The sequence below is a fragment of the Brienomyrus brachyistius genome, chromosome 15 (assembly GCF_023856365.1).
Source record: "Brienomyrus brachyistius isolate T26 chromosome 15, BBRACH_0.4, whole genome shotgun sequence".
Classification (NCBI taxonomy): domain Eukaryota; kingdom Metazoa; phylum Chordata; class Actinopteri; order Osteoglossiformes; family Mormyridae; genus Brienomyrus; species Brienomyrus brachyistius.
Genome location: NC_064547.1, coordinates 14,629,368 through 14,650,068, shown reverse-complemented (window position 1 = coordinate 14,650,068; position 20,701 = coordinate 14,629,368). Strand labels below are relative to the sequence as shown.

General features: G+C 39.2%; 1 protein-coding gene across 1 annotated transcript in view; it reads left to right on the top strand.

Annotated features, from left to right (window-relative positions):
• The window catches only part of dpyda.1 (dihydropyrimidine dehydrogenase a, tandem duplicate 1), a 120,818-nt gene that overhangs the window by 12,493 nt on the left and 87,624 nt on the right, over positions 1 to 20,701 (top strand). Inside the window, exons 3-6 of the mRNA XM_048976588.1 lie at positions 2,860 to 2,942; positions 12,161 to 12,248; positions 15,101 to 15,262; positions 20,052 to 20,248. Coding sequence (XP_048832545.1) covers positions 2,860 to 2,942; positions 12,161 to 12,248; positions 15,101 to 15,262; positions 20,052 to 20,248 — 530 coding nt within the window. The remainder of the gene's footprint in view (positions 1 to 2,859; positions 2,943 to 12,160; positions 12,249 to 15,100; positions 15,263 to 20,051; positions 20,249 to 20,701) is intronic.

Genomic DNA, 20,701 nt, shown 5'->3' with positions numbered 1-20,701 from the left:
CTACCAATTTAATATCGGTATCTGACATTATAACTTTTCAAACCACAACTATGATATTCATTTACCTAGAAAAATGAAAGATTCATAAGTAAAAAATTTGTATAAATTATAAGCAGATCACCATATAGACACAGCAGGGCCATTCATTTCATAATGTGTGTCATTTAAGGTTGTTGCCTGAATACTCTATCAACTAATACTTTTTTTGTTGTTCAGGAACATTAAATATAGTTTCGTTTGTGTTGATCATGCATGGTGTTTGAGGACATGCACATGGAGAAAACTGAAGGCTACATAGCAATAATAATTTGGAACTGACTTGTATAATTTTATATATTTAAATTGAATATTCATGTTGACTGTTTTGACATTCAGTAGGTTTATCCAGATTGGATGATCTGTAGCAAAATAGCTTTGATATGAACATTTTTGACAGGTACAATAAAAATGCAACAGCCAGGAATTATTTATAGAACAAAACACACCACAGTTAAAAACCAAAATTTAATTTATTGCTGTGCGCTTGCATCTTAAAATGCAAAATCACTTTGACAGGGTTTATGTTCAATATCATACGTGACTTTCTTGCGTTCTGAGTGCATTCTAAGGACGATTAGTGAACGTAGGGGAAATTATTTTCAAGCTTGAAATTCCTGAACTCAGTTAAAAAAAAAAAACACCTACCTTTCTCAAAAAAGGCGTGTTGTGTTATGGATGAGGTCCATTTAATGAGTGTGCCAGGTTTATATCTCACTGTTCAGGAGATATTGATCAAGTAAAACACAGAACAAATGATCCATTCAATCATTTTGATATATAAGTAAATGAATCATGTCTAAAGGAGTGAGGCAATGCGAAGACAGATTGCTCATTAAAAGTTTTGCATGTTGAAGAGAGGGTTGTCTCCAGCAAATATCGCAACATCAGAATAAAATAAACTAAATAGATTCGTCACAGTGTGTAGCCGTGACACAAATGAATGTGGGTAATTTTTGACTTTATTTTATCCCATTAAGTACATTAAGTTTTAAAAGTATTTAATAAACATATATATATATATATTTATATATATATAAAGTTTTGTAGAATAGCCAAATTATAGAGTAAAAGCCTTACGTGCAAATTCAGAGTCGATACTGAATGGACTTAAAAGCAGCTACTGGGTGACGAGACAAGAGCTCAAGTGGTTCCTCTTCGGTTCCCACACATGGATTGCAAAGAATTGCTGTATTTAAGCATAATTCAGCATACAGAGGATTTCAGCCTATAAATAGAGTTCGCTACGCAGATTGGTTTATGTACCATAAGTGTTCCGTGCCGAGGGAGAAAGAGGGTATCGAATGAATTATGTTAAAGATCCTGTCTCACCAAATTTGCATGCTTTTCAGCATATGAGTGGATATACCGAGTGTTTTATGTCTAGTCAGCTAACTGTATTTACAAAGTGAGGTAATATCCTGAATGGGCTGGGAAATGGGAAATGACATGCACATTAATTTTGCATTGTGGTTGCAGCGAGCAGATCTTCTTAAGTCAGTTAAGTGTGTCCGGCGCTAAATTGTATTAGTTACATTTGTATTTCCATCTAACCTTGTCTCTTAGCTGGTGGGGGGGGTTAGGGGTGGGGGCATTGCCATATCACAGTTCTAAATGATTTGTGTTAATATTGCTAACTTGAAATTAAAATCTCGCAAAGATCTTGTAAGATTTCAGCATCAAATAACTTTATTAAATAAACTTAAAATTACTTTAAAATCATGACTTTTAGAAATAAATTTTTTTCTTTAATATTTTATTTACTAATTGTGTGCAAAATTTGGTTTCAAAATATTTAAAACTCGTGCATTTCATACATATGTCCAACATTTATACATATTTTTGCTATGAACAATAGTTAACACATATTTAATTGTGTAAAACTAAATATAAATTAACATTTGTAAATAAAACGCATATGATAAATTTTATAAAAAATATATGTAAAATGTCCCTATCTTCTTGTGTTGAACACAAACACAGCTGAAGAACCAATAAAGTTCTGTAGAAAATACATTTTAACGTTACAGCATAAAACCTATATTTGAAGCCTCAGGTTACTTTTGTTGTACATTTTTCTTACTCAGAAAGAAAAAAATCATTTTGCTTAGGTGTACATTTGTAAACTCCTTGACAGCTGAACTAGCGAGTGTCTTCTATTTCGCTTTGTTCTTCAGCTTATACATGTACGAAAATGTTTGTCTTTCAAAAACAATTATTTTCCCATTGCAGAATCTGTAAGCATAATGAACTTTACCATGCAACGGGTATCAGCAAAATTTGGTATTTTTGGTGATAACCTTCAGGTCAAATACCCTCCTTTCCTGTATTAAATGATTTGGGATTAAGGGTATAAATACCTAGTAATGTTACATTACTGTAATTCTTAAGGACCAAACCAGTCGAATGGAATGTGTGGTTTTATTGTGACCGTTTGGAATTTAACTAGCAAAAAGGATAGTTTTGGGCCCTCACTCTGTGTTCTGTGTGGGGGGGCAGAGGCAACTCTGCACTAATTATGAGTGTGTCAATAACAACGGACGTTTTTCCATCCTGACACTTACTCCAGGGTTAGGAAATTGATAAGAGCATTACCATGGCAACAGCACGCCGAACAAAAGAGGGTCTCTTCTTTGACCCGCAAGTTCACAGTGCCATTTTTGATTAATCGTAAGGCCACCTGATTTGCACGAGTGTTTTCCATAGGCTGGAAAAAAAGAGATTTCCACATTGTTTGTGATTTCCACATAGTTCAGCGAGCAAAAATAAATAAATAAATGAAATCTTTACCTTACCAGACATTACTTTTTTTTTTAATGACAGACCTGCATGAAACTGGAGAACAATTTTGATGACATCAAACACACGACTCTGAGTGAGCGAGGAGCACTCCGAGAAGCAATGAGGTATGACAGGGTCACCATGGAAACAGTCAAAGATTTGGCAAAAAAAATCCTCATTCTTCATTTTTGAGGAACATATTAGTTTATTGCAGCGTTCAGCTTCACTCTCAGTGGTACGTCCCCGTGGCCGTACTTCTGAGGCCATGACGGTGGTAAGGCTCTGTCAGGCCCTTCACTGTTTATTTTACCTTTTAAAATGTCTCACAGCTCATCCCAAAGAGGTATTTTATGCCTTGACACAGATATGTATGTATTAATTGTACAGGTATTTTATTTTCTGTTTGCTTTCGTTTAATGGTAACTTGTGGGACTTGCGTGTTACGCCTTTATTTGAAGCCATACGATATTTGATTTTGTACAAGTCAAAAGGTAGTACAGTAGCTCACACGCAGACCTTATATTAATATCACTACAATTTAGATGATATCCTGACCTCCAGTCACATAAAAATGGATACTCCCTGCATTAAGTATTTAAAAGGTTTAACCATTTTAAATAATAGCACTGCATGCAGTTGTGATGTGATTTTGTACTCTTTTTGTCTAATTATTGGCTATTATAGTCACATGAAGAAGCTCCAGCAGTCCATTTTTGAGATGGAAATATAGTTGCATGTCTTTATTTTTGTGTTTTTTTATGTTTCTTTTTTCATGAGTCATTTCATTAAAATTTGCCTGATATGGATGACTGTTATTGTGCAATTGATTGGTGATGTACTGTGATCTTAAAATTAAACAGTCAATTAATTTAGTTTTAATAAAAAAGTTATTCTATTATGTTCTCTAATAACATATTGCTGCTTCAGTGCCTAATGTATTAGGCAAAGAAGGTCTTATCATTTAAAAATCATTCTCTTACATATACATTCAAGATTTGGTAATGCTTTACTTTAATTGCACCTTCAGAATGCCTTTAAAATGCATTTATAGAACATTCGGTGCACCTTAATAAGCCATTCATAGATGATTCATAAGCAGCATGCAAGTATACACTGAGATCCTAACATACCTTAACAGCTGTGGTATACATTAATAGCAAACATTATATACCAACAAACATTATAATTGTATAATCATAAAATGTTTGTTATGAAAGTGTTTATATGCTGCTTATGAATGTTCTATGGATGCATTATGAAGGTGTAGTTAATATAAAGCCTCACCCAAAATTTTCAGCATTTAATTTTGTAAAAAGAACTGTAGACACGTAAAAAGTGGTTAACATCACATGCTTTCATGGCTGTGGAACATATTGTGGTTAGAATGTGATGTATTTTTCAGCTCTGAATGCATATTCATGCATATAAATGCATATAAAATCTCAGTCCATGATTTCTTATGAACCTGCTAACGCCACCGTGATTCCATTGGTATACCACAGTGTGTGATGGCTACAGTAAGTCAGGAGTGTTTGTTTTCAATAAGCGGAATCGATGGTGAGTTGTCAGCTGGCTTCCAGTATCGAGATGTCAGAGAGTTTGAGAGAACAGGGAGTGAACAGCTTTCGTTGGTACTTTGATTCCGGGTTTGGTTGAAGAAAGTCAGTTTGTTTATGTTTGTTTTGATTTTTGAAGGTGGTCAGTGAAGGATTTTGCATATTATGTAGTTAAATATCGAGTGTTTGTGATATCAAGATAAATGGTCACATGTATGTTAAGTTTGCAGACAAAGGAAATATAGTCTCAATCCGATTAGCCGGCCTAGCTTTATCCGAAAAATGTTGACAATTCTGTGTTTATTGTCGCTAGATTGCAATAAAAATGTTTTACCTTTCTTTTTTGATTGGGGTATTGCTATCTATGAATTTTGAGTTATGTAAAGTACATACCCCTGAAGGGTTGATCTTTTTTCATAGGTACAAGTTCCCATTTTGTTTGTTTTTTAATAGAATAGGATTACAGCACCTGCATGTTAATTAATGTAATCTGAAGTCTAGGCATCTTAAAGGGGAATTTGACATTGGCGACAGACAAACATAATCAAAAATAATTAGCTGGATATTTATTACGAGTGTCCGTTAGCTATGTTCCACACTTTTGAAGACTTCATAGAAGACACATATTTTCCTAACATGTATGTGTAAAACATTGACAACATGTGTCAAGCAATTTTCCTTGACAAATTGAAGATACACAAACACCAACCACCTTAAAGTCTGCACGGTGAAAATGGAGAACCATTAACATTCAGCTGATTTAATTCCTTTGTAGCTGACCCCCCACTGAGCTGTGCCACAAATTTGATGAAAGAATTGGATTCCCCCACCAAAAAAAGCTAATAGGGTTGGACATCAAAGTCTGAACAGCAAGCCTTTATCTGCACATGATCATAAGAAAGTTTAAGCGTTATGGTCTACTGCTCAGGAGCTCAGAATGGTGTAACTCTGACAGTCAGACTCCTTATTTGCCTTGGAATGGAAAGTAGAAAGTATATAGTGTAATTTACGAGCAAATAATTATGCAATATAGCTAGTGACATACTCATGGCACACAAGAGGCTTAAACATATTCTGGTATTTCCCTTAACATATGAAATATTCACTATTCCCTGAGTAACAATATCAGCTTTTTTTATCAATATGGAGCTAGTCAAAGGAAACTTTTTTTTTTTTCCCTAGGAATTAACGTGTTCTACCTCAGTGAAAATGTGTTTCCGGTATGTTCCCAGCGGTCTGATTTCCTCAAGCTATTTTGTTTTAGTTGTATTACTGGCATAATTTTTTCAGCCTTTTGTAAGTATCAGTGATCAGTGAATTGCCATAGAGCTTTCTGATGAAAAACTTAAGAGGGAAGGTCGGCACTTGTGCAGTAAGTGATAAACTGATTTTTTATTTGTTTTGCATGCAGTGGCATGTAAATTATATGGGTATTTACTGCCATTGTATGAGAATGATTTTGGAAGATGTGGGTGTATCGGTGTTTCACTGATAAACATTTTAGATATTTACAAATAAATTCCATGGAAAAGAAGCAAAACATAGTTTTTTCTTAAGCATGTTCTGTGATGATTATTTTTCCCTTTATTCTTAATTGGGAAACCTGGTCATAATTACTCTCAGCTTATAATAATGCAGTATAAAGTGTATGGAGAGCAGCCAACCATATGATTAAAAACACAGAGAACCACCAATCAAATATTAGCATATTCTGCAGTGTGTGTCAGGACTGCATGCATGTTATATCATGTGACACTGTGACACCATGAAAACACTGCTGACACTGTGAAGTCGCAGCCCTTTTCATATCGTTTATCACCAGCAAATGCTGTATAAAAATGTAGGGTGAGGGAATGAATGTTTCATCATTGGCTGGTGTGAAACGCTGACCTGCGCTTGACAAGGGCAAAGAGGGGGTGGCAGGCGACACAGTGAGACAGTGCGGGGGCCTCAAAGGAAAGGCCATCAATCCGGGAGCGCTAATGAATGCCGTCGCATGCCCCGTGTGGCATGGAAAGATGCTGCGTATTCCTGTCCGTGTCCTAATCAACTGGGCCGACCATCAGCATGAGCGACTGGTGCAGATGCCAGTGGCTGGCCGGAGATGGATGGCGGCCGTCCCTTAAACCTGGGTCTCCTTGATGAGGCTGCTAGTGGTTATTTATTAATTTTTTTAAAAACAATTTTGCGATGCATTTACCTCTCCAAGCCCATCTCCGATTCGAGTGACTCGAGCACAGGAACCGAAGGAACATCTCATTGATTGGCAGCAGATGGCCTTGTCATTGGGCATTGACCTTCGTTTCTGGGTGATTAAATTTGAGGATAAATCCTCATTAGATTAAGAAAAAATAAATACATTTTATAATCATTTGCATCATTCTCATAAATATTTGTATTGTATTTTATTTTTACCATGATTGTTAAATAGGACGTTAAAAACATGTAAAAGCCTTTAATAAGAGTGGCACAGATGGTGTGCTTTGTAATTTACCTCTGCGCAGACTGTTGTGTGTATGCTCTGCATAATTCTCCCTAATGCTGCTCTCTGCTGTCCTCTGCAGGTAACTGTTCTGATCATTTGTTGCACTTCGTGTTACTGTTTGTATTTGAGCACTCAAATGGTTTGTTTACAAGAATATAGCCCCTGCATGTAGTGGCCTGCATGCATATTAAAATGGTAGGATTATATTCTAGGAAGAGGAACTTTTCTTTTCTTTGTCTGCTTTTTAATACAAATTCCTTGATCTGGGAATGATTTCACAAATACATATAACTGGTCAAAAATACTTTCCACTGGTGTTTTTGATGTCGGAAGCATACTGGCAATTTTCTGGGTACTTAAAATGTTTCACTTCACAGCTGTCCAATAAAAAATAAAATAAAATAAAAAAAACTTAATGTCCCCTAGTGACATCACTGCAAGATCTTTGCGAGCACTGCCTTTTGTAGAGTTTTTGTTTGACGTGTAAGACACTGCTGAGTAAACAGTTTGTCATGATTTTATAGTCAAATTTAATTTTAAAGGATACTGAAATACTTATTAATATGATCATTATTAAATCACCAATGTGATTTCTGAAAGCAGTAGCGTGATGAAAACTACTGTTGAAATAATAACAGAGCAAAAGCAGGATGCCACACATTTGAGATGCCTTTGGTATAGTCAGCCTTTATACCATTACAAGTACAGCTGTGCTGTATATCTGCTCGCAGTTTGCCTGCACTGCATGTGGAATGCTGTTGTGTTGCAGTCAGGGTTTGTTGAGTGGAGCTGTTGGGGTGATTGTGCTATAACCACAGTGGAGTTGAAGGGCATCTCCCTAACCTTCTCCATCTGCCCGTGCTGATAGCACCGCGCATTGTCCCCGCTTGCGTGCTGCTGTTTGCTGTCCCTGTCGGGCCCTGCGCTGGCTTCCATACGAGGACAGCTCTAGGGATTCCTGTTGAAACGGCCAGACATGGGCATAAAGCTCTTCTCCTTGCCTGGATTCCCCATGTCTGTTATTATGTTTGCGTGCACAGTGAACATCTCCATCATATCTTTATTCTTTTTTGTTTAGTTTTTTTCTTGCTTTTATGTGCTTTTTGGCAATTTTGCCGCCAGTATGCTATACCTCCATAGCGTATGTGATCCTTGTTAGAATGCACCTACATTGTAGTCTGTGTGACTTCATTTAATAAAGCTTTTTATTAAAACAGGTTGGTGTTAAATGAACAATGCTGGAACCTGGATTGCTCTAAATCTTTGATCTGGAAATTTGATGAGCTTCAGCCTTTTGCGGAAGTACCCTCGCTGAGCTACTGACTGCTAGTGGTAGGTCTTCTGCATGGCAGGTAGAATTTCATCCACGTTTACTAATAATGAGGCAGGATGGGAAAAGCCCCAAGACTGACCCTTGAGGCACAAATTGATATACATTACTTTAATATGACTTTGACAGGCCTCCATTTCTTCTGCCTTTGGGCCAATGGCACCATAAGGATTGATAAAAAAGATTGTGGTGGCTTACAATTGTAAAGGCCAAGAAGTGAAACTAAAGGGACGACTGTCAGACGACTTAAAGATATCTTTGACAGTTTTAACAAGAGCTGTTTCTGTGCTATAACTGCATCTCAGCGCTGCCTCATTTCTGCTCTCTGCGGCCAGGAGCTGGTGAGAAATGGCATTTCGCCGGGATTATTTGAGGCAAAGAGTAAAATCGCAGATGTGGCCATCAGTCGAAAAACTCTTTATGAAATGGCCCTGAGACGGCTTTAAATGTGTCGTCTTTGTTTCTCAAGTGGGAGAATCTTTTTTAATGCATCCCAGTGTCAGAATTTTCAGTTTTTTGTGTATATCTTAAATATATAAATTTACTATATGAGTATAGTGTGCTATATTCACAGCTGAGAATTAACTGTATTTCATGACATTATCACCCAAATTGATGTGTAATATGGTGAGATTTCATCTTGTACTAAGATTCTTCAGGTGTCTTTTTTTATTGTCTTCCAATTAAACTTCTTGGTTGTATCATTTTTTTTTAGTAATTTATATTCCCATTTTTGCCCTTAAGCTGTTTTCAACTGAATGCTGTAAATTTAATTTGCTTGTACATTTTTTTTAAAATTCTGCAGTGTAAGTGTTAATTGTTGATTTCGGAATGTAATTCCCTTCTTCCTCACGCTGACAATGACAATGAAAATGATATATTAGCAATTCTGATTAAGGAATGACCTTTACGGCTAATTTGTTGTTCTCATCAAAAGTCACTGCTTCCTTTCAAATTGCGATGCCTTTGCATGTTAAGAATATTACGATTATAATGGGATATTATCAGTTGATTTTAACACTTTCAGATGCTGTTAGTTCCAATAGCTCAATCAGTAGCCATTATTTTAATAGTCTTTTTAAAGCTACACCTCTGCAGGACACCTTTGGCAGCGCATTTAACCTTCTGCACCCATGTCGGCATTTCTAGATGAATGTTTTAATTGTTTTAAACTGCATAGAACTGGATGCCTCATATAGATCGTTATGATGATTCATAGCTGATTTTGATAGTCTTCCTTTTTTGCATTGATGACGGTTTACTAATCTGAGAGAACAAATGAATGAATACAAAATTGGCATTTAAAAGCACAGCTAGAAGTAGTTATTTTGGGTATTAGCATTAAAACAACATGGTTGTCTTAGGTCTTCCTGATCAGGCCACTGCTGTAGGCCTTCAGGAAGGGTCTGTTTTACGGAAGCCTTTGGTTCTTTTCGCGTGGCTGTTTGGATGCATAGGCATTGAAAAGACATGAATTACGTAATTAGGCAGACGTGCGCACAAAGGGTATGTATTGCCCTGGAATATGCACAGAGTGTGTGAAATGCCTCATTCATAGATGGGAGGTGGGAAGCCATGGACCTGCTTTGTGCGAACACTCAGGGAAATAAGTCGTATAGTAACTTGATTTTATTATGCGCTGGAAACCACAGGTGTCGCTCCAAAGGTGCAGAGCTCAGAAATGTTCTTTTGTGAGGGTGCTCTGTGTGCCTGCCTGAATTACTGTGACCCAGGGCAATTCCTGAACAAATAAGACTGCCTTTGTGTCCGCATTATTTTCTGTTGACATTTACCATGCACTTGGACGGCTGGCCGGGGAGATGAATGAGAGTCTAAAATGTAGCTGCATCATCCTGCGGCGTTAATGTTACCTTGAGAGGAAAGAGCAGGGGAACAAAATCTTGCCAATATAAAGGCAAGATTAGCTTGATATGATGGAACGGTAAACAGGTTATTTTTCTTGTGCTTCCTTGTTACCCCCCCCATCAGGTTTCTGAAAATCTTTAATTGTTCTTCACTTAGAATCTTACAGACCAGGATTTCCACGCATGGGGGGTTTTTATTCTATGACGTTTGTTTGTTTGCTTGATCCCTTTTATTAGAATTAGTGTTTTGGTCTCTTCCCATTAGTTCTAAGCCTCTTAATACAAGTTTGTATTTAGTTTCTAAATCTAATAAAATAATAGTTTTTCTTATTTTTTTTTTAATGAAACACCATATTGCCTTTTTCATGTCCAATTTCTTGTTTCAGCTATACTGATAATTATTAATTTTAATTAAAATTGAACGGAGTTAGCTAGAATGCTTTAGATGCACCTGCAGTACACACCATCAGTACATGTTTAGAATGGTCGCAAAATTATTTAACTTATTTATCTTGTATTTCAATTATTGTTATAAAACCAGAACAATCACTGGTATATGTTGAGAGGTGCATAGTTTGTAATCAGGATCCATGTTTGATGAAAGACTGCAACAGTTAATTTACTGGAATCAGTATTTGAATAGTCAGATATTACAGTCATTTATATGATGGTGTGGCAACAGGACAGTTTAGCGTTTTATACGGGTGAAAGAGAACTCCGTTGTCGTGGTTGCCGATGATATTTGGTATTTTATAATAAAGTATTTGTATTTTTGGGATCACATCCAAGCTTAAAACAAATTGAAAACTTCTGTGTAAATGGTTAATTTCATTTCTTTTTTTGCAACTTTCTGAACTATGACGCTCCTGTCCTGCCTGCTGTTGCTTTTGTTTGCTTTTGTTTGCTTTTGTTTGCTTTTGTTTGGCTTTCCAAGCCCGAATGCACTTTGGTTTTTTTTTCTCCTTTTTTTTCTCCTAATGCAATTGCTGCAATGTAATAAAACAAACCAGCAAGGCTGGAGGCGACCTAAGGCTGCGATCCAGATCCAAAGGTTTTAAGCTCTAATGACAGCGAGGGGGATACATCAGTTTAAAAAAAGAAAACTGAGTAAAGGGAATTACTACTGTACCCATTTTAAATACAAATCTTTATATTCCTGCAAAGATTAAATTCTGCAGTGCAACAGGACTTTATTGGGATCGAACACTGACATCTACTGTAAGTAGTGGCAAAATTTTTTGATGAGTATGAACTTATTTGAGTAGAATGTGTTTGTGTGTGCATTTATTCCTTTATTTACGGTAAGTTCGGAGGCACATTATTTTAAAACTGTCTGACTTATTTATTTTTATCTCTCCCAGTGATATTAATCACGCTGAGCCTGGAGAAGAGACAGGCTCCCGGATAATTCCTCAGGAGCATCTAACTTTTGCATTGTGCGCCCATTCCCCGTGCTGCAGTGACGGCTGTTCCGCTAGATGGGACTCTGATGCAATATCCATTATGCTGTGGGCAAGGGATAATTTATTGTCAGATACAAAAATAGGTCAACACTAATGTCACTTGATGATCAACCACCCAGATTTAATAAAACATCTTAGGGGTGTGCTTTCCTGTGCGGCCGCTGCTGTTGCAGTGGTGGTACCGCACCGCGGTACTCCTGTAATTACCCCTCTGTCAGGGTGATAAGTAGTATTAATGGGAGCCATGTGCACTTCAGTCCGCAGTGAGCTTGGAGAATTGCAAGACGGTATTATTACAGGAGGCTGGCTGCACTGGCCCTCTCTCCATCTTTTTTCCTCCTTGGTACTTTCACTTTTTGTAAAAAGGCCATTCCAGTACATGCTGTACCTCTTCCTTGCATTAGCACATGCTTGACTCTCCTTTAATCCTTTTCTGTGGCAAAAGCAGGTTTGTCTAGTTTGCTTTCTTGGAGCTCTGGGTATCCATAAAGTCTTTTTAGAATGCAATTATTCTGCGTGCACCAATTATATCTGCATATTTGCTAGGTGGGAAATGTCCAGTATTAGATAAGGCAGTTTTGTCTTAGGCGGTGAAATGAAAATTCACTGAAATAAACACATGTATTTTCTTATTTTATTTTTAGGTGTCTTAAATGTGTGGATGCACCATGTCAGAAAAGCTGCCCAACCAATCTGGACATTAAATCCTTCATTAGTTGCATTGCTAACAAGGTAAGATGTCTGTCTGTTTGTTAATTGCCATTTACTATCATCTATCGCTGTAGCTCTGGATGCAGTGTTCTTTTGCGAATGAGGTACACAGTACGAAGTTTAACATGCACCCATTGCCATCTAACCATGATCTGTAGTTTTGAATAAAACTGACAAACTTACTGAGACTGTTTTCCACGATTTTCTACCACATGGCCTCACTGCACAAATGAACAGGCTAATGATTTGAATTTCTTAGTGAAAGCAGAATGGCAGAGCAGCTTGGTTTAAAAATTGTGTGCAGGGAGTCTTAAGTAAGTTTTTAGAAAAGGTTTTAGAAAGGTTTTGTAATATTATCTCTGGCAAATTTACCAAAATCAATAAATGATATTCTGATGGTTTATGTATGTTAAGTATTTCAGGCAATTTTCAAAATTTCTGATTTATACTAACTTTTGACTGTCAAACATACAATTAATGCTTTTTCAACAGGCCTTTAATAATTAATATATTTCTTGAAAATTAAAGAATTAAACTTAATGTAAAAATTTGACTGAAATAACAGTAAAATTTAACTTTCCCCTTGAACTGCTTGGTGTTACGTAAAGAACTGTTACCATTTATTTTTCAAACTGAAAATAAATTACCATGCAGAATTTGCACATTTGAATGTAACCACAATTATGCTTAAGACATAACACATGACTTTCTTCTGAATTCTGGGGTTTAAAGCAAAAATAAATGCTGTACTGTTGTCTCTTTGTCTTCACTAAAGTGCATTTTCATGTTGTTTTGTTTTGCCAGGATAATCAGAGTGGACATGCCCCAATTATATAGACTTTCTAATTAAATAGCCAGAAAGGCTTAATGGTTTTACTTTAATGAAGTACGACACAACTAATGGTCAGTTGAAACTCTGAAACAGGTCTTATCTGTTTAAATAGTCAATGTAACCTTTTCTATTTAAAGGGCATGTCAATTAAACCACACTGCTTTAGACATTAGACAAAATTCTGAACTTCTGTATACAAGTTCTCAGTGTTTCTTATGAATTTTTATTTTTTCATAAAATTAAGTTGAAATAGTCTGTCAGTAATAAACCACAGCAAGAGGAACTTTGAAGATTATATTTCAAAAGAGAGTAGTTTAAGAAAATTATTAACTGCATTGTTTTTTTCTGAAATATTCAAATACTTTATTCAAAAACCTTTTTTTGGTAGGCATCCAGTTTTTAAAGAAAATAATCTGCTTTTTCTTCATTGAAATCAGCCATTGATTGTATTTCACGGCTTTTCTTACTATATTGCTGTTGTAATTTAATTTCTTTTCCTGTGACCCATTTGGTCCTTATATATGAATATAAACACCGTGCTTTGACTAGGTAACCGTAAACACTTATGTGTGAACAGGGGCATTAAATGACAATGTTTAGAGCAAATAAAATACAGAAATTTGTAGGGGGGCGTAATGATAGCATACATGAGAATGGAAGTGACCTTCAGCTCTTTCTCTGCTATGACCATGCAATGGCCGTTCTGTAGAAATACTAGAAGGCCTCAGTCATCATTATCCTAGGAGTGCTTGTTACAATGTTTTGTTGAAAACTAAATTGAAAAATCCAGCAACCCCTCCGCCCAATATTTGCTATACGAAAGTCAAGTTGGGCACTGATTTCAGAAATGAAAGGGAGGGAGGGGGCTGTGATCTTTCTGAATCCTTGAGGAGAGCCGGGAATCAGCTGCTAGATAAATGCCTGCTTCATTTTTTTGCTGTCATCAGTGACAGTGAGACACGTTTTGCTTCCTAGCTCAAAATTTAAGCTCTTATGCAACAGTGGTACTTAAACCCCTTCTTAAAATAAACGGAGTGTGTAAACTATTTCACAAAGTTAAAAAATATGTATGGAGCACTTCCATCTGAGTAGTCAAAATATTAATATGGCGTCAAAGCAGGGGACTCATCAGGGGAGCATGGAAACCTGAAAATGAAAACTACATGCAGGGCTATGAAAACATTCACAATGATTTTTTTCAGGTCCAGCATTTTCAGTCTGCATGGTTATAATGTATTGCTTAATTACAGATACAAAACATTACATTAGCTTTTATCAAATTTTTTTTTTTTTGTGAATATTTATTTGTTTGTTTATTTTTTTGAGAATGCTGGGTGAGACAGTTCCTGTGGCAATTGGGGTTAAGGGCCACAGTCAGGGGCCCAAGAATGAAATCACTTTGCCGGCTCCGGGGTTGAAGCTGGTTACCTTCCGATGATAGGCATAGCGCCCGACCCACTGAGTTACACCCTGCCCCTCCAAACATGTCTTTATTGCCAAATCAGTTGAATGAGCTATGATATGATGACGTGTTCTACCAAACAAAAGCATCAGACTTAAGAACTGGTCTGGAGTTGCTCCCTGTGACCCCTTGGTAACCTGTCATTTCTTGACCAGAAGCATCTCCAGTCAGGGTGCCAGTGTTATTGGACAGATGTATTGAATTGAAAGAAATAGCAGCCAAATGTCAAAAGCCGCCCCTCTACATGAAATGGGATGCAGTTTCGCTCACTGCCACCTTTCACAGAAGACGTAGAATTAGATTAAGTTTTAAGCCGCGGATATACTTAGGCTGTACTTCCAGCTGCCACTTTGTAACTCTGATGCTACAGTGTTATTCTACTTTAAAAACATCTCCATGCCCAGGTAGGCTTGAAAGGAAAGAAATTGTGCCAAAGTTCTGTAATAATTTTGTAACTTGTATGGAGTTGGTTCTTCGTATCTGGAATCATTCAGGGCCTTTGAGGAGCCCTACTAATCCCTTGTACGTTCCTGGTCGCTGTTCTTCTTCATATACATCGGGCACATGTGTCTGTTGCAGAACTACTACGGTGCAGCAAAGGCCATCATGTCGGACAACCCGCTGGGGCTCACATGCGGCATGGTGTGTCCCACGTCTGACCTCTGCGTGGGGGGCTGCAATCTCTACGCCTCGGAGGAAGGTCCCATTAACATCGCTGGGCTGCAGCAGTTTGCCGTGGAGGTAGGTCTAAATCTCCCCGTGGGTACATCAGCCTCTTTGTGCTACACCTTCTCATTTACTGCTGCCGTGTTCTTTTGAATCTGGGAAGACACAGACCTGTTCTTTGCATTCATTGCGTCGTGTGTCCTTCCTAAGAGCTCACACAAGCTGCTGGATTGTCCGTATAACCCTCCTTAGCGTTTCTTGTCCCGCTCGCCCGCCATGCTCCTGCCTACTCTGGCAGCGATAACTCCGCTCCCCTCGGTGAAGTTCGCATAACCCGTGATGGAGTGGCGCTCCCTCATATCCGCATCGCATTGATGTCACCCCTGAACCCTCCCCAATGGCTGCCTCTGCCGCTCAGACTCACGGCGTCTGTCAGGCCGCACCATTACAGTCATGATTCTCCCTTATTTTATCGCACAGGCCGTCTCCTGCTATGATAAATGTCAGACTTACCATTAGAAGTACAAGCTTACACAAAATGAGGGGAAAAGGGGAAAAAATTACTTATGGTGGATGTCAAAGTCACCACGCATCAGAGAAGTAAATGTGAGTGTTTGTCTAAAACACGAGATGTGAAATCAAAGAAAATTCACTTTGTGTCATAAATAATAAATAAATACATGCATACATATATTAAGGGGATTGTTAAAACCTTCACAGTTAGTATATTTACATATTTCCGGAATAGCGTCGTTTTTTTGGCCCTTTGACTTCAATCATAAATGACGGACTTTACGTTTTTTTTTTTTTTTTTAATTGTTATATTCTTTTTTTTTCTTTGTCGAACAATGATTTGGACAATAATCAGGGTGTCTGTTGTCAGTGTCATTGAGGGTTTTGTTTAGTTTCATAAATGCTAATTAAGTGAAAATGTCAAACATAGCAGGTGGGCTTGGATTGTAACCTTTGATCTTCTGCCTCGTGTGGCTGCTGCTAATGTTGCATTTTTCTAGCCTGATGAAGAGATGAAAGTGCCGTCCCTTGGATTGTACACAACATACACAATGCGTGTAATCAGTAGATGCTGTACAATTTAAATTCGCGCTTCGTCACTCGAGCGCCAGCAGGCGCCACTTAATGAATTAACGCCACAATCAATTTCATATGATTCGCTGCACACAGTACTGTAGGTTGGTCGTAGCACTGGAATTCTTACAGGCAGGCAGGGAGCTTTGTATGGTGGTATTTGGTGAGTGGGTCGGAGCTTTGCTTGTGATCAGAAAATCACTGGTTCAAATCCTAGGGTTGGCAGAGTGATTTCACCATTGGGTCCTTGAGCAAGACCCTTAACCCTTGTTGATCCAAGGACCAGCTGACCCTGTTTCTCAGTTGTGTGTTGCTTTGGATAAAAGTCCCTGCTAAATAAATAAATGTAAACATTTGCCGTAGGTTGTTGTCAGTAGCTTTGCTAGCTAGCTCTAGATGTGGTGTTCACTAAGCAGACCTGAGACCTCAGTCTTCCTCTTTTTCTTTGCTCTCTGTTCAGTGGACCAATGATAATAAGTAATTGTAGCGAATTCAGGCAAATGCTCCTACAAAGATCCATCAGCAACATGTGTTTTACAGTACGACCTGTAAGGCGTCACTGCAGTCAGTCTTCATGCAGTGCTGCTGCTTCCATGTATGTATTTTAATGGTCATTAATATGCAGTATTTGGACAAAGGTATTGGGACACACCTCTTAATTGCTCATTCAGTCCCGTTGCCTCAGGTGCAAAAAATGAAGCACCCAGCCATGCGGTCAGGTTTACAAACATTTGTGAAAGAATGCATTGTTCTGAAGAGCTCAGTGAATTCTAGTGTGGTGCAGTCATAGGGTTAGGCTTAGGGTTTGCAGTTAGGGTTTGCAGTAATTCAGTTCTTCCCTGCTAGATATTCCATAGTCATCTGTAAGCAGTGTCATTGCAAAGCGGAAGCATTTAGGAACAACAGAAGCTCAGCCACAAAGTGACAGACCATGTAAACTATCAGAGCGAGGTCACCGAGTGCTGAGGTGCATAGTGCGTAACCAACGCTTTGTTGACTCAATAACTGCAGAGTTCCAAACTTCCTCTGGTATTAACCTCAGCACAAAAACTGTGTGTCAGGAGACACCTGGAATGGACTTCCATGGCTGAGCAGCTGCATGCAAACCTCACATCACCAAGCGCAATGCCAAGCGTCAGATGGACTGGTGTAAAGTACGCCACCTCTGGACTCTGCAGGAGTGGAAATGTGTCTGTGGAGTGACGAATCACTCTTCTCTGTCTGACAGTCTGATGCACGAGTCTGTGTTTGGCAGATGCCAGGAGAATGTTACCTGCCTGACTGCATTTTGCCAACTGTAAAGTTTGATGGAGGAGGGATAATGGTATGGGGGTGTTTTTCAGGCGTTGGGCTTGGCCACTTTCAGTGAGGGGACTCTTAATGCTTCAGCATACCAAGACATTTTGGAGAATTCTATGCTTTCAACTCTGTGGGAACAGTTAGGGGAAGGTCCTTTTCTGCTCCAGTATGACTGTCGCCCAGTGCACAAAGAAAGGCCCATAAAGACATGATTGGGTGAGTTTGGTATGGAAGAGCTTGAGCCCTGACCTCAACCCCATCGAACACCTTTGGGATGACCTAGAATGGAGATTGTGAGGCCTTCACGTCCACCATCAATGCCTGACCTGACAAATGCTATTCTAGACGAATGGGCAAAAATTCCCACAGACACACTCCTTAAATTTGGGGAAAGCCTTTCCAGAAGGGTGTTAGCTGTTCTACAGTACCTGCAAAGGGGGACCAACTCCATATTGATGATTATGGATTTAGAACCGGATGTCATAAAGGTTCCTGTATGTGTAATGGCCAGGTGTCCCAATACTTTTGTCCATATGGTGCTTATCTGTAGATTTTATTTCAGTTAAAAACAAAAGCTGTGTGAAAAATAGAAATGTAATGCAACTGATGTGTTTTTAACAGAAGGTGATGTTTTATAATTTAGTTTCAGTTTTTATCATAGCTGTAAGTGGAGGCCTTTTAATGTCTCGCAGTCTTATATTCAGCCCAAATTATTATTTAGCTCCATTTTTTTTACACTGGCTGCCTGTTATACTTTTCAACACAAAGAAGACTCACTGTAAAGTTTTATTAAGGTTTACAGGATAAAAAGGAGTTATTATAAAGTGACCGGTCTCTTATGCCACCTACAACCCCTATGACTCGTTAGATATCTGTGTCTTGGTGGCAGTTCCTTTTTCCTTAAATGTTAAAGGTCGCAGTGGTTATCGGGCTGATAATTAGATAACCTTAGGGGAGGAAGGCCCAGCTGTATTCACTAGTGCCCCACTGCCATCCAGTGCAGATAAAGTCATTGCTCCTCTACAAGCAAGTGAGAAATGTGGTATTTCTTCTAATCAAGTCTGGCTGACGGACCAGGAGAGCTTCCGTGGAGTTTCCTTGATGGAAAGTGCATTATGAGCTAATCCATAGCATCCATACGTTTCCTATAACCGCTTGTCCTAGTTAGGTTCGCAGGGGGGCAGGGAATAACACAGGATGGGGCAGCAACCCATGGCAGGACGTACTCGCACGCAGTTTGGTAACTCCAGTTAGCCTCAGCATGTTTTTGGACTGTGGGGGGAAACCTGAGTATCCGGAGGAAACCCCACAACGAAGAATATACAAACTCCACACACATGGCCCCCTGGTGGAGACCCTAACCCTAACCCTGACCCTGCAGGTGTGAGGCAACAGTGCTAACCACTGCACCACCGGACCACCTCTCTGAGCCAAACCATTTCCTTGATATTCCCAAGTAAACGTTGTGTTTGAGTTCCTGATTGCTGCATGTACAGAATAGTGATCCTTTATGTTACAGGGAAGTTTTCTTTTCAACTCCCCCACCTTGCTTTCTATGAGACACACGTGCAGGTGAGAGCGACATGGGGGGGTCACAGCACAGGGTCAGTCAGTGTGCAAGCGCACTCCTGAGGCTGGGGAGAAGGGGCCTCGCTTAATGGCCCCCAGGCACATGATTATGGTGCCAAGGCTGAGGCACAAACCGGCAAGCTGCCCGCTGAGCTAAGCTCTACTACGATTAAACTCCTGGTTGAATGATGCTTTATTGTCACATGGTACGGTGCTACAGTGGCCCAGTGGGTAGCAGTTGGGGTCCCCTGCCACCATGGTTCAGATGTCGCCCCTGGCTGTAGAATTTGGGCTCTTCCCTTTCCCTCCTGTCCAAACATTTAGGGATGCAAATTTGAAGTCTCTAAATTACGGTGTTATAGTTTATATTAAAAAAAAGTTAAATTACCGTGGAACATTTCGGTGCTAATCGCTTCTGCGATTACAGTCAAACGTCATCGTAATGATATGCCTAAGTGTCTTGTAAGTGCCATCACTGAGTTTCACTTAGGAACTGCGTCATCCGGTCCTCAGTGTCGAGAAGTTGCTTGATGGCCTCATTCGGGTCTTATCGTGGTTGTTGGGGACTTCAGGGAAAGGAGGAGGACTCCTTCTGGCTGACAGATTTGGATCTCAGTCTGCATTTCAGCGCCCTCTGGCTCGGGGGCTGGAGAAAATTAGTATGATATGAATAAAGTATGATAACCTGAACCAAAGTCCACACTGAGTAATGAGTAAACATGGAATGGCATGGAAATATTTTGCTTTATTATAATGAACCAGTGCTTTTAAATAGTGCAGTGAAGGTAATAAAAGTGTTGAACCTAATCCAGGGTCTACTCTTTCGTGATGGATGGGTCTACATTTTAGGGAAATGTAGAGAATTTGAAACAGCTTTTTTTTTTATGAATTGCTTGTTTTTCATCTCCAGGTTTTCAGCCAGATGGGTATTCCTCAGGTTCGAAATCCTCAGCTGCCTCCTCCGGATGAGATGCCAGAGAGTTTCCACTCGAAGATCGCCCTGATTGGCTGCGGCCCAGCCAGCATCAGCTGTGCCTCCTTCCTCGCCCGCCTTGGCTATGACAACATCACCATTTTTGAGAAGGAGAAATATGTTGGGGGGTTAAGGTAAAAAACAAAAAAAGGGGAAAAACACCATTCCTCTATTATTTGGTCACTTCCTGTTTTATAATAGCTCGTGTGAAAACATCCATCTCTTTCCCAAACCACTTATCCTTCTGGGTCGCCTGGAGCCTATCCTGGAAGCTATGGGCATGAGGCAGGGAATAACCCAGGATGGGGGGCCAGCCCATCACAGGGCACACTCACACACCATTCACTCCCACATGCAATTTAGTAATTCCAGTTAGCTTCAGCATGTCTTTGTACTGTGGGAGGAAACCCCACGACGACATGGGGAGAACATGCAAACTCCACACACATGTAGTCCAGGCAGAGACTCGAACCTGGGTCCCAGAGGTATAAGGCAACAGTGCTAACCACTGCACCACCATGCCCCCCCAGTGTAAAAATGAAACAAACCAATATTAACATCATTGGTTGTATGGTGGGGGCGGCATG